Consider the following 14,301-nt stretch of genomic DNA (forward strand, 5'->3'; position numbering starts at 1 on the left):
ATGACAAAAATGACAAAAATGACAAAAATGACAAAAATGACAAAAATGACAAAAATGACAAAAATGACAAAAATGACAAAAATGACAAAAATGACAAAAATGACAAAAATGACAAAAATGACAAAAATGACAAAAATGACAAAAATGACAAAAATGACAAAAATGACAAAAATGACAAAAATGACAAAAATGACAAAAATGACAAAAATGACAAAAATGACAAAAATGACAAAAATGACAAAAATGACAAAAATGACAAAAATGACAAAAATGACAAAAATGACAAAAATGACAAAAATGACAAAAATGACAAAAATGACAAAAATGACAAAAATGACAAAAATGACAAAAATGACAAAAATGACAAAAATGACAAAAATGACAAAAATGACAAAAATGACAAAAATGACAAAAATGACAAAAATGACAAAAATGACAAAAATGACAAAAATGACAAAAATGACAAAAATGACAAAAATGACAAAAATGACAAAAATGACAAAAATGACAAAAATGACAAAAATGACAAAAATGACAAAAATGACAAAAATGACAAAAATGACAAAAATGACAAAAATGACAAAAATGACAAAAATGACAAAAATGACAAAAATGACAAAAATGACAAAAATGACAAAAATGACAAAAATGACAAAAATGACAAAAATGACAAAAATGACAAAAATGACAAAAATGACAAAAATGACAAAAATGACAAAAATGACAAAAATGACAAAAATGACAAAAATGACAAAAATGACAAAAATGACAAAAATGACAAAAATGACAAAAATGACAAAAATGACAAAAATGACAAAAATGACAAAAATGACAAAAATGACAAAAATGACAAAAATGACAAAAATGACAAAAATGACAAAAATGACAAAAATGACAAAAATGACAAAAATGACAAAAATGACAAAAATGACAAAAATGACAAAAATGACAAAAAATGACAAAAATGACAAAAATGACAAAAATGACAAAAATGACAAAAATGACAAAAATGACAAAAATGACAAAAATGACAAAAATGACAAAAATGACAAAAATGACAAAAATGACAAAAATGACAAAAATGACAAAAATGACAAAAATGACAAAAATGACAAAAATGACAAAAATGACAAAAATGACAAAAATGACAAAAATGACAAAAATGACAAAAAATGACTTAAATGACAAAAATGACAAAAATGACAAAAATGACAAAAATGACAAAAATGACAAAAATGACAAAAAATGACTTAAATGACAAAAATGACAAAAATGACAAAAATGACAAAAATGACAAAAATGACAAAAATGACAAAAATGACAAAAATGACAAAAATGACAAAAATGACAAAAATTACAAAAATTACAAAAATTACAAAAATGACAAAAATGAAAAAAATGACAAAAATGACAAAAATGACAAAAATGACAAAAATGACAAAATTGACAAAAATGACAAAAATGGCAAAAATGGCAAAAATGGCAAAAATGGCAAAAATGACAAAAATGACAAAAATGAGAAAAATGACAAAAATGAAAAAAATGACAAAAATGACAAATATGACAAAAATGACAAAAATGACAAAAATGACAAAAATGACAAAAATGACAAAAATGACAAAAATGACAAAAATGACAAAAATGACAAAAATGACAAAAATGACAAAAATGTCAAAAATGTCAAAAATGTCAAAAATGTCAAAAATGTCAAAAATGTCAAAAATGACAAAAATGACAAAAATGACAAAAATGACAAAAATGACAAAAATGACAAAAATGACAAAAATGACAAAAATGACAAAAATGACAAAAATGACAAAAATGACAAAAATGACAAAAATGACAAAAATGACAAAAATGTCAAAAATGACAAAAATGACAAAAATGACAAAAATGACAAAAATGACAAAAATGACAAAAATGACAAAAATGACAAAAATGACAAAAATGACAAAAATGACAAAAATGACAAAAATGACAAAAATGACAAAAATGACAAAAATGACAAAAATGACAAAAATGACAAAAATGACAAAAATGACAAAAATGACAAAAATGACAAAAATGACAAAAATGACAAAAATGACAAAAATGACAAAAATGACAAAAATGACAAAAATGACAAAAATGACAAAAATGACAAAAATGACAAAAATGACAAAAATGACAAAAATGACAAAAATGACAAAAATGACAAAAATGACAAAAATGACAAAAATGACAAAAATGACAAAAATGACAAAAATGACAAAAATGACAAAAATGACAAAAATGACAAAAATGACAAAAATGACAAAAATGACAAAAATGACAAAAATGACAAAAATGACAAAAATGACAAAAATGACAAAAATGACAAAAATGACAAAAATGACAAAAATGACAAAAATGACAAAAATGACAAAGATGACAAAAATGACAAAAATGACAAAAATGACAAAAATGACAAAAATGACAAAAATGACAAAAATGACAAAAATGACAAAAATGACAAAAATGACAAAAATGACAAAAATGACAAAAATGACAAAAATGACAAAAATGACAAAAATGACAAAAATGACAAAAATGACAAAAATGACAAAAATGACAAAAATGACAAAAATGACAAAAATGACAAAAATGACAAAAATGACAAAAATGACAAAAATGACAAAAATGACAAAAATGACAAAAATGACAAAAATGACAAAAATGACAAAAATGACAAAAATGACAAAAATGACAAAAATGACAAAAATGACAAAAATGACAAAAATGACAAAAATGACAAAAATGACAAATATGACAAATATGACAAAAATGACAAAAATGACAAAAATGACAAAAATGACAAAAATGACAAAAATGACAAAAATGACAAAAATGACAAAAATGACAAAAATGACAAAAATGACAAAAATGACAAAAATGACAAAAATGACAAAAATGACAAAAATGACAAAAATGACAAAAATGACAAAAATGACAAAAATGACAAAAATGACAAAAATGACAAAAATGACAAAAATGACAAAAATGACAAAAATGACAAAAATGACAAAAATGACAAAAATGACAAAAATGACAAAAATGACAAAAATGACAAAAATGACAAAAATGACAAAAATGACAAAAATGACAAAAATGACAAAAATGACAAAAATGACAAAAATGACAAAAATGACAAAAATGACAAAAATGACAAAAATGACAAAAATGACAAAAATGACAAAAATGACAAAAATGACAAAAATGACAAAAATTACAAAAATGACAAAAATGACAAAAATGACAAAAATGACAAAAAATGACAAAAAATGACAAAAATGACAAAAATGACAAAAATGACAAAAATGACAAAAATGACAAAAATGACAAAAATGAGAAAAATGACAAAAATGACCAAAATAACCAAAATGACAAAAATGACAAAATTGACAAAAATGACAAAAATGACGAAAATGACAAAAATGACAAAAATGACAAAAATGACAAAAATGACAAAAAATGACAAAAATGACAAAAATGACAATAATGACAAAAATGACAAAAATGACAAAAATGACAAATATGACAAAAATGACAAAAATGACAAAAATGACAAAAATGACAAAAATGACAAAAATGACAAAAATGACAAAAAATTACAAAAATTACAAAAATAACAAAAATTATAAAAATTACAAAAATGACAAAAGTTACAAAACTTACAAAAATGACAAAAATTTCAAAAATTATAAAAATTACTAAAATTACTAAAATTACTAAAATTACTAAAATTACAAAAGTTATAAAAATTACTAAAATTACTAAAAATTACAAAAATTACAAAGATTACTAAAATTACAAAATATACACAAATTACAAAAATTTCAAAAATTAAAAAAATACAAAAATAACAAAAATTACAAAAACAACAAAATTACAAAAATTACAAAAACTACAAAAATTACAAAAATTACATTTATTACAAAAATTACAAAAAATACAAAAATTACAAAAATTACAAAAATTCCAAAAATTACAAAAATTACTAAAATTCCAAAAATTACAAAATTGACAAAAATTACAAAAATTTCAAGATTACAAAAATTACAAAAAATATCAAAATTAAGAAATAGAAAAATGGCAAAAATTTCAAAAAATCAAAAAATTGTAAAAATTACAAAAATTACAAAATTTACAAAAGTTACAAAAGTTACAAAAGTTACAAAGATGACGAAAATCTAAAAAATGACAATGGCTCATAGCATTAGCATTAAAGATTTAACTACTAGGTATTTCACAATGACAAACAAAAATTACACACAATTATACAAAAATATTTAAAAACAATTTACGAGAAGCAAGAAACTAAAACTTTACAACACATGAACAAAAAACACCAAAGCTTCACGACAAATCCACGAAAACACAAAAACAGTTTTAAAAAAAATAAACAAAAATGACACTCTTATGACAAATACACTTTTTTGCCTGGTATGAAATCAATTGTCCAAAGTGACTGATAGTTCATGGAAAAATGTGTCAAAAGTCATGACGATATTAATTTCAGCAAACGGAAAGAAATTCTCCAAACACCTATCATTTTTCGCTAAACCCATCCAGCAGCAGCTCCAATCCATCCAACGACCAATCACAAAACACAACAAACACATTAGATCTAATCAAAACCACTCTTGGGTAAGGAACAACTTATGACACACGACACAGCACGACATTGAAACCATCAACCCGACTCAATCCACAAATGATAACATAATTTCCTGGTCCACTTCCTTTTAGGACTACTACATGCTGCAGTAGCAGAAGCTCTCTAAGTTGATCCTCGTTGCTTGATGGAAAAGTTTAGCTCGAGGATGATATTTGCTACTCATTCCACTTCGGACCAACCAAAGACAAACCAAAACTGACACATCAAGAAAAGATGTCCGGGTAAAACAAAAACCACAAAGACATAATTAAATGTAAGATGATCCACCAAGCTCTGCTGCCAGAGGGATTTGTTGATATGGGAAGAATCGTGCAAAGGTACCAGATACTTTTCTATCCGAAATATAAATTTTTTTTAAATATAAAGACTAAGAATTGGTGTAAAAATCGTAATTTTTTCAATTTTGAAGTTGTAATTTTATAAGGCTGCCGCCTTGCAAAACTGTCCCCTCAATCATACTTAGTAACAATCTTACAAGAAACAATCTGATTCACTTCTTGTGGTATTGAGAATAGCTCCACTTATTCCTGTCAGTTTTCTTGCATCATTCCAATTCTAGTTATGGGAAATCCAAAAGAAGAGGCGATCGGTCTTCTAAAAATTATCCCACCCCATCATTGTTTTCAAAACCATCCACGTGGCAAATTTCCGGACTGTAACTCCAAAGGGAAAGAGAAAAGGAGATGATCTAGCCCGAAAAACTTTTCCAAATGTCTTTGTCTCATTCGCTTTTTCACTTTGGCGGAACCCGGCGGGAAAAGTACGGATCCGGTTCGAATTGTAATTTGATTCAATTCATTGATAGCCCCCAGGAATGTTTTATCTGGTGGAATATAAATTTCTAACTTGCCCGATTGAGTTGTACGAACAGCAGCTCCCATTGAGAACATTCAAACGGTTGGATGCTGTCAAAAAGTCTCTCAAGCTGCCTCTTCCTTGCCAACGATGTGCACTGTCATTTGATAACCTGGCTTTTCCTTTGTCACAGAAAGTCTCTGGAGGATGAAATGATTTAGGTTCGAAAGCCTGAAAAAGGTGGGAGTCTTTTGCCAAAGAAGGCGGAATCTAATCTTAAACATGAAATAAAATTGACCCCTCATAGACAAAGCACAAACAAAAACATTTCAACTTTGAATACGATATAATACAATGCAATACAATACAATACAATACAATACAATACAATACAATACAATACAATAAAATACAATACAATACAATACAATACAATACAATACAATACAATACAATACAATACAATACAATACAATACAATACAATACAATACAATACAATACAATACAATACAATACAATACAATACAATACAATACAATACAATACAATACAATACAATACAATACAATACAATACAATACAATACAATACAATACAATACAATACAATACAATACAATACAATACAATACAATACAATACAATACAATACAATACAATACAATACAATACAATACAATACAATACAATACAATACAATACAATACAATACAATACAATGCAATACAATACAATACAATACAATACAATACAATACAATACAATACAATACAATACAATACAATACAATACAATGCAATACAATACAATACAATGCAATACAATACAAAACAATACAATATAATGCACTACAATCAAAGTTTTATTCAATTTGGGCACAATTTAGACACGCAATTAGGTAACTCATGAAAATTTTCAAATGAATATGTTAGTTTTTAAATAAGTTTTAGTTACGATATAGCGTACTCTTTTATGTCTCTACTTCAAATCATCTTCAAATTGATACTCAAAACAACTATAAATCCATTTCGTTTCAAATAAATACAATCTTTTTGTAAGCCATTCTTTTGATCGACGCTTATGATTTTATCATTGCACGCAAATTTCCCGTCACTACATTATCTGCTGGTTTGCCCCACAAACGCCAAAGTAGAGGAAACCTTTTTGAATACGAGAAACAGTATCGAGAAAAAAGTATCTTACAAGGCATAACAAAATTCCCTGGTCCCGGCCAGACCCCAGGGGCGATAAAACAAAAACCGAAATCAACGTGCCGAAAATGGTCTTTAATGCGAACTTAAACGTGGTGTATTTGTTTCACCGGCGGCGGCGACCATTGATGACGATGATGGTGATTCTTCTTCTGTTCTGTTATGCTGTGATCAAATTGTTGTTTTCATTGGGAACCGGGAGAAAAAACAACAGCCAATCTGATGAACCGAAAATTCGATGTCCCCGCTGGGGGAGGATTCGATGAATTGGGGATGGATGTTGAATCGGAGCGATAGCCCGGCTGCTGCTTCATTAGCCAATTATCTGACGGGTTACAAGATAATGAAGCTGGTTTGGTTAGAATATTAATTGGATGACTATGGAACAGTAGGCTTAGTAAGGATTTACGTGAGTTTTCGATGGATTTGTTGGTTTGATTAACATGAAGACTGTTTTTTTAATATTTAGGTAGCTTTCTCATTCCAATTCAAAACTAAATATGAATCATAATTTTTAAACTGCGACCCAGAGATGGGTCTTGACTCAAACATTCAGTCAGCGAAACTTTTTTTGTAGAAAAATGAATCCAACTGTGTTAGTTGAAATTTCAGGGACAAGACAAGATGAAAATTGATGTTGAAAAACATGGGAAAAAATTTGCCTTGTCTCCCGGTAGGACTTGAACCCACATCTTGCGCCTTCTCCGGGGCCCATGTATCAACATTTTACTACAGGAGACAACCTGGCGTATGAATGTTATACTGGTCGAGTGTCGATGTCTATCGGAATGAAGAATCGGAATTGTTTTCCAATGTGATCATCATCATTTTCGTAGTCTATTTGAGAAGGCGATCCAAATCTTGCCTTGCTTAAAGTGTCCAAATTTGAGTCCAACTACCGTAAGTTGAAATGATGGGAATAGAAATAGACTACGAAAATGATAATGATCACATGGGAAAACAATTCCCTTCATTCCGATAGACATCGAAATTCGACCAGTATTACTTTCATACGCCATGTTGTCTCCTGTAGTAGAATGTTAACACATGGGCCCCAAAGAGGCGCAAGATGTGGGTTCGAGTCCTACTGGGAAACAAGGCGAATTTTTTCTCATGTTTTTCAACATGAATTTTCATCTTGTCTTGTCCCTGAAATTTCAACTAACACAGTTGGATTCATTTCTCTACATAAATCATAATTTTTACATAAATAACATTTTTGTGACTAATTGGCAGTTTTTATTTGCCTAGAATATCCTTTGTGACTTCATCTCTAATATTTTATTTGAAAATAAATTTAATGTTATCTTTTTGGATCTCCATGTGTGGGCCAGTTATAATTCCCAGCTTAGCTATAGAGCAGACTGTCGCTCCATTTTTCTCGATCGTTCCACAATTCAAATAACTTTTTTTTTATCCCGAAGGATAATTCATCCCTCAATTCAAATAACGCCTTGCAGATATTTGGACTAAAAGTGGGCACTAGACCGCTACAAGCTTTAAAAAGAAATTTCAATATCTTAAATTTTTATGCCTCCCATAACTTTTTTTGGTTGTTTTTGCTGCCACAAATAGCAATAGTATTTTTTTAAGTAATCCATCCAGTCCTGAATTAGCGCAACGAGTTTTAATTTTGTATGGGAATGTGTATGAAGACCAACTTCATTACAAACTTATTTGAATTTTCTAGATGATTTAATGTGCACAAAATTCTTCTTTCAAACAAATTTCAATACAAAATTACAAAAGTCATTTTTTGCAGCGATCTAGTGGGCACTTTTGAATCTAAGGACATGAATTCTCTCAATGCACCGAAACATAAGTTCCATCGAAAAACACTGGGATATTTTGAAATAAATACTACAAAAATGTCTTGAGGAGTTCAATCCTGAGAAAGAAGTGAAAAAAGCAGATTTCTGCACAGAAAAAGCTGCTGTCAGACTTTGTAGAAAATTGAATAAATAGTGTTGGGCTGGAAATGCGATTGTATGAACATGGTATAAAATTTGAATGAAATGAATGAAATGATATAAAATTATTTTATACATTTTTTAATCATATGAATCCGTAAAAGTTCTAAATAATTGTTATAGGTACTCACTTCTACGGAATTCCATATTACTACGGAAACGGTATGAACATAATATTGAATATTACGCTTTAGATCAAACAAGCCTGACAAGAAAACACGGTCCAAAACCATTCTTCCGAATTTTCGTTCTATGAGAGATGAGGTTGATTCTTTGATGACTTTTATAAAATGGGACGAAACTTAGTCCCAATCCATCGTTCTTAAACTGTTTAATAATCCATGTTTGTTTTTCCCGTATGGCATATATTTTTTTGAAAAATAGCAAATACAATGCAATCGAAAAAAATGTAGAAAAAAAAACTGAATTTTACAACACATGAAGATGAAAATATAAAGCAAAATTCGGTGAAATTGATTATTTTTGCAAAATCATTATACCGCTTTGGTTCTAAACACCTTGTTTTTCAATCAAATTTAAAATTTACGAGGTTAGGTTTTTGTTTTCGACCGTGGATGTTTTATAGAAATTTGTATTTCCAAGACCGAAAATGCCAAATTCAAATTTCTGTTGAAAATTCATTAAAGTTATTTAATCCTTTTAAATTGCATTTAATAAAAACTAAGATAAAATTAAATTATCAATTATTCACTTCAAACACTGATCATAAAATGAAGAATATGCGAATTATTTGTAATAAATATTTTAATCAACAACTGTGTATACACACTATGGCGATTCAAAAAAGGGTATGTTTACGATTTCAAATTTTGGGGGTCGTATATTGTGCTCAAATGACGACTATTTTGGAGTTTCTTGACGACGCTTAGAAATAAAACGCTTAGAAATAGAAATTCTTCTTTCCTACCGAATCTTCAAAAATTACTTTTTCGGATTTTTTTGAGTTCATAATTGGAAAAGTAGGTTAATTATATTTTTTAAATTATTTGTGCTAGATTCAGGTTTTATCATTCTACACAGAAAAGATTATTTCCTGTAAAATTACGCTAATGTCCTGTAACAAAAAGAAGCAGGACGTGATTACGTGACATTTAATTTTTAGTGTACAACTTTTTTACGGGACATTTGCTGTAATAATAAGTTAATCTTCGGAAGGAAAACAATTTTAAATTACAGGTTTTGTTAAGTACATGTGATTTATTTTAAAGGTTGCAGTTCTCAGTGACACGTAATAGTCAAAAAAAAAAATTCTGTGTAATTAGACGCAAAATTTTAAAATTGGTGTAAGAATATTTGAGATTTTTCTATGATATTGCAAATGTAGTGAATGCAGTTGGGCAAAATCCAGGCTTTTTCCATGGACATTCGATCAACTAGGCCTAACCGAATCTTTCTCAAATTAGGTATCAAATATTCGGACAAGTCCGTAAAAAACTAGAAACTCTGGCAATCTTATCACAGAGCGAAGTTCTGTTACAAAAAATAATGCAATAAAAAACTAATATGTATATTTTTATTAATTGCACGAAAGCTTTTATGCAAAAAAAAAAATGCATAGGGGAGAGTAGGGAATCATGGAGCTCTTTTTTTCTTTAATCTGTCACTTCTTAATTACAAAAGATAAAATGAAAAAAAAATATGCTATTGTTTTTAACATTTCTTACGTACCATTAGGCATTTTTATTTTAGTAAATTATGTTCCCGAGTTCTGACTGCATAAAAAAACGTTTTTGTTTATTTTGTAAAATTTTGGGGAATCGTGGACCACCATATCCAAATTGATCAAATAGCATGCCAAGTTTATGAGTTGACCCGAAACTGTAATTTCATTATTCATTTCGTTATTTAAAAGTATTTCAGGTGGGGAAGTAAAAAAAAAAGCTGTGTATGATCGAATTATTTCAAAAAACCTGGCTCGCAAACGATTTGGAAAAATTCCTTATACAGGTTTCATTTTCGTCTCTTGCGCGTTGATAAAATTGACACATTTTTCGTAACTTTTTATTTGGCTTGAGAAAGGTTTACAGATAGGATTAATGTATTTTAAGTTATGAACGTGTATGCAAACATCAAAATGTAGGTGGCCCAAGATACATTATGTGGCCCATGATTCCCCTCAAACCATGATTTGCAAATTAATGTTTGTGGGGCTTATTGATTATATAAAATACCTTTTCCATGTGAAAAAGTATAACAAAACTAATATCATAAGCGTATGAGCATATTTATGTTATGAACTCTAGGTTCCCATTAGATGCAATTAACGGGTGCTTGTTAAAATATGTAAGAATTTTTTTTATTTATTTTTAAGCTTAATGAATGAAAGAAGCGATGGCGATGACAGCTAGATTAAGATTTTTATTTGAATACACAGCTGAGATATGTTGAGTGGTCCACGTTTCCCCACTCCTCATTGCACCAAACCTTGTATACAGATTCTAGAATTCAGATTTTATAAATCAGATTTCAGAATTCAAAATTCAGAGTACATGACTAAAATTTAAGAATTCAAATTTTGGAATTCGGAATTACGATTAGGAAATTTGGAATTCAGAATTAAGAGTTCAGTTGAGAATGTTAAGAAAAATTGGTATTTTCACGATAATAATCTCGGATTGAAATAAATAATAAAAAAATATTTTGTTCTTTAATTATTTTATTCTAACTACAAGTTTTATTTCATCTTATCAGTACGGAACAATTTTCGTCCTAGCTTAGTTTTACTTTTTATCATCGCACCTCATTTGATAGCTAACAAAATAAATTAATAACTTAAAAGAAAATCAAATGAAAACATCAAACCAACAACAAAACAATCAATTCGTTCTTTTTCGCTTCAATTTCGTATGGATAACTTTTCGGCACAGCAGATTACCGATTGATGTCTTAGAAAACGCCCAAAGTTAGGCACGCCATCCTGCTTTCAGGCCCCGATTGTACCACTTGAGGCAGCAATCCTCTCCCAGGTAGAACATCAAGGACATCAGCTTGCGACGAGTCAGAGCCGTCTCGTAATGGCACCGGAACTGAATGATGGCAAACTTTTTCGTCGGAATGCTGCTCCGAAAACCGATGAACACCTGGCGGAATTAGAAAGAAGAATTAACTCCTTGCCTTCTTCGAATTAACTGCGATACTTACACATTCACCGGAGCAGTGGACTCGAAGGAATTCCCGAATGATTTCATCCGGAATAGCACCGTCGATGTTGAGAAGCACCAGCTTTCGAAGGTTCAAACTCTTACAGGCAAACAGAACCGTTTTACTTCCCAGCGAGAGCTTGTCGAATTTGGCCACCGCCCGCCGGAAATCTTCCCCATTCGTGTAGCGAACGAAAGCGATTCCTCGATTCAACCCGGAGAAGCACATCAGCAACCGGATCTGATAAACGAGGCCAACGGACGAAAAAAGCGGCAACAACTCCTGCTCAAACAGGTACCGGGGAATGTGTTTCACGAAAAGTTCCCACTCATAGGTCGGTTCCTCCAGCTCCTCCGGTGGCCCAATGAAACGTTGACCGTTGATTTGAATCGTTCGATACTCGAAACCACACCAGTAAACCGACATCTTGTCCCTTTAAAGAAGGATTGATTGCACACGCGGAAGAAATTTTTTACACGAAACACGGGACACGTCTTTTCATGAATGGAGCGCGAAGTTTAATGAATGAAAAATGCCAACCGCCAAATGCACTTGCACCTGTGTTGATGCAATGCGATGACGTGTGTGACGCAGACTAAATTGCATCGTCCTTCGTAGCTTGAGCATTGTACTAACACAACGTTAGCGTTGCTAGATAATCGGTCGTTCAAGTCGTTCAGGTGCGTTGCGCGCGACGAAAGTTGAATGAATTTCGTACCTGAATGCGAACACGCACACATAAGTGCGGACGCGAAAAGTGAGCGGGTGGATGCAGGAAAAAAAATCTTATTGGAAAGTACATTGAGAAGGGATGTATTTCATTAGGAAGCTGTCCTGTCGATTGCATTTTTGTCCGCGTTTCGTCGCGCTACCTACTTAAAGCGGGGCCTCATACATAGAAACATAGGTGTAGAGAATGAGTGGGTCGAAAATCATTGGATCCAAACATTGGCGTTTTGCTTTGCCTAGAATAGTGGGGGCAACATGCGGCTCGCTGGCTTTGATATGAATTTCAACTTTTTCTTGGCTATTTTTCCACAGAACTGTTGAAAAAGAACTTTATGCAAATCTGAGTTATGAATTTTGAGTTCTTTATTCAGAACTCTGAATTCTAGAGTCTTTTTTTAAAATTTTGAATAATAGATTCTATGTTTTGAATTCTTAATTCTTCCAAAACTAAAAGTTTTGAATTAAAAACTCTGAATTCCAAATTTATAATTTTGAATTCAGAAAGCATATAAAGATGGCAAATTTCTACACCAAAATTCAGAACCAGAATCCTGGATCAAAATTTGGAATAAGAATTAAGATTTTTTATCCTGGAATCAGAATTGTGAAAACTCTGATTACAATAATGGAATAAGGAAGTTAGATTTCACATTTCAGAATTATGAAATCAGATTTCAGATTACAGAATTCAGAAATCAATTAAGAGTTCTTATTATAGAATTAAGGCTTCAGAACTCAGATCTTAGAGTTTAGGCTTAAACACTCATTTTCAAAATTCAAATTAAAAAAATAGATTAAAGATTTCAAAGTTCCAGTTTCAATATTATGAAGGAATTCAATTTTTGGAATCCAACGTTACATTTTTTGAATATGGAATTCAGAATTCAGAGTTCAGGATTAAGAATTCATGTTTCAAAATTCAGATAATCGAGTTCAGATTTGGATAACAGATTTCAAATTTTATATTTGAACTCTAAAATCTGAGAATTCTGAGTACCCGAATAAAGATTTCTTAACTTAATATCAGAATGGTGATTTTAGAGCTCAGATTAGAGATGACAGAGTTAAGATATAAGATTGCTGATTTCGGAAATATGCAATCAGATTTCAAATTACAGAATTCAGATATCATGTTACAAAATTTATACCTAATTTGGATTTCTTATTTTTGATATCAGCATTCAAATTTCAGAATTCAAATTTTGTATTTTAGGACACAGTTATAATTCAATTTTATTCCAATTAGATTCGTGATTGGGGAATTTGATTTTTTTTCATTTATGATTTTTTTTGTTTTATTTTCTATTTCAGATTTTAGCGTTTGATTATAAGAATTCAGATTTCAGAACTCAGATTTTAGAATTGAGCAATCATTTTCAGAATTCGAATTTAAGATAACAGACTTTAGATATCAGAGTTCAAGATTCAATATAAGGTGAAAATTAAATTTTTGGAATTCAGAATAAGGGTTGTTGAATATGGAATTTAGAATTTATAGTTCAGGATATAACATTCTGATTACACAGTTCAGATTAAAAAAAAAAAGATTTCAGAATTCAGATTAGAAAGTAAAGATTAAGATACAAGACTTCAAAATAAAATTTGAACTCTGAATTCTGAATTCTTAATTCTTAATTATGAATTCAGAATTCTGCGTTGACGAACTCAGAATTCTGAATTCTGAATTCTGAATTCTGAGTTCTGAATTCTGAATTCTGAATTCTGAATTCTGAATTC

At 29.9% G+C, this 14,301-nt stretch overlaps 1 protein-coding gene across 1 annotated transcript; it reads right to left on the reverse strand.

Moving 5' to 3' along the window:
- Positions 1-11,597: 11,597 nt before the first annotated feature.
- On the reverse strand, positions 11,598-12,261 carry LOC129741686 (RNA-binding protein 47-like). The gene is made up of 2 exons (XM_055733435.1): positions 11,836-12,261; positions 11,598-11,774 (listed from the first exon to the last, which is right to left on the reverse strand). Exons 1-2 carry the CDS (start codon positions 12,259-12,261, stop codon positions 11,598-11,600), a joined length of 603 nt encoding a protein of 200 aa, XP_055589410.1.
- Between the last annotated feature and the right edge of the window lie 2,040 nt (positions 12,262-14,301).

Source organism: Uranotaenia lowii, chromosome 2, assembly GCF_029784155.1.
Source record: "Uranotaenia lowii strain MFRU-FL chromosome 2, ASM2978415v1, whole genome shotgun sequence".
Taxonomy (NCBI): Eukaryota; Metazoa; Arthropoda; class Insecta; order Diptera; family Culicidae; genus Uranotaenia; species Uranotaenia lowii.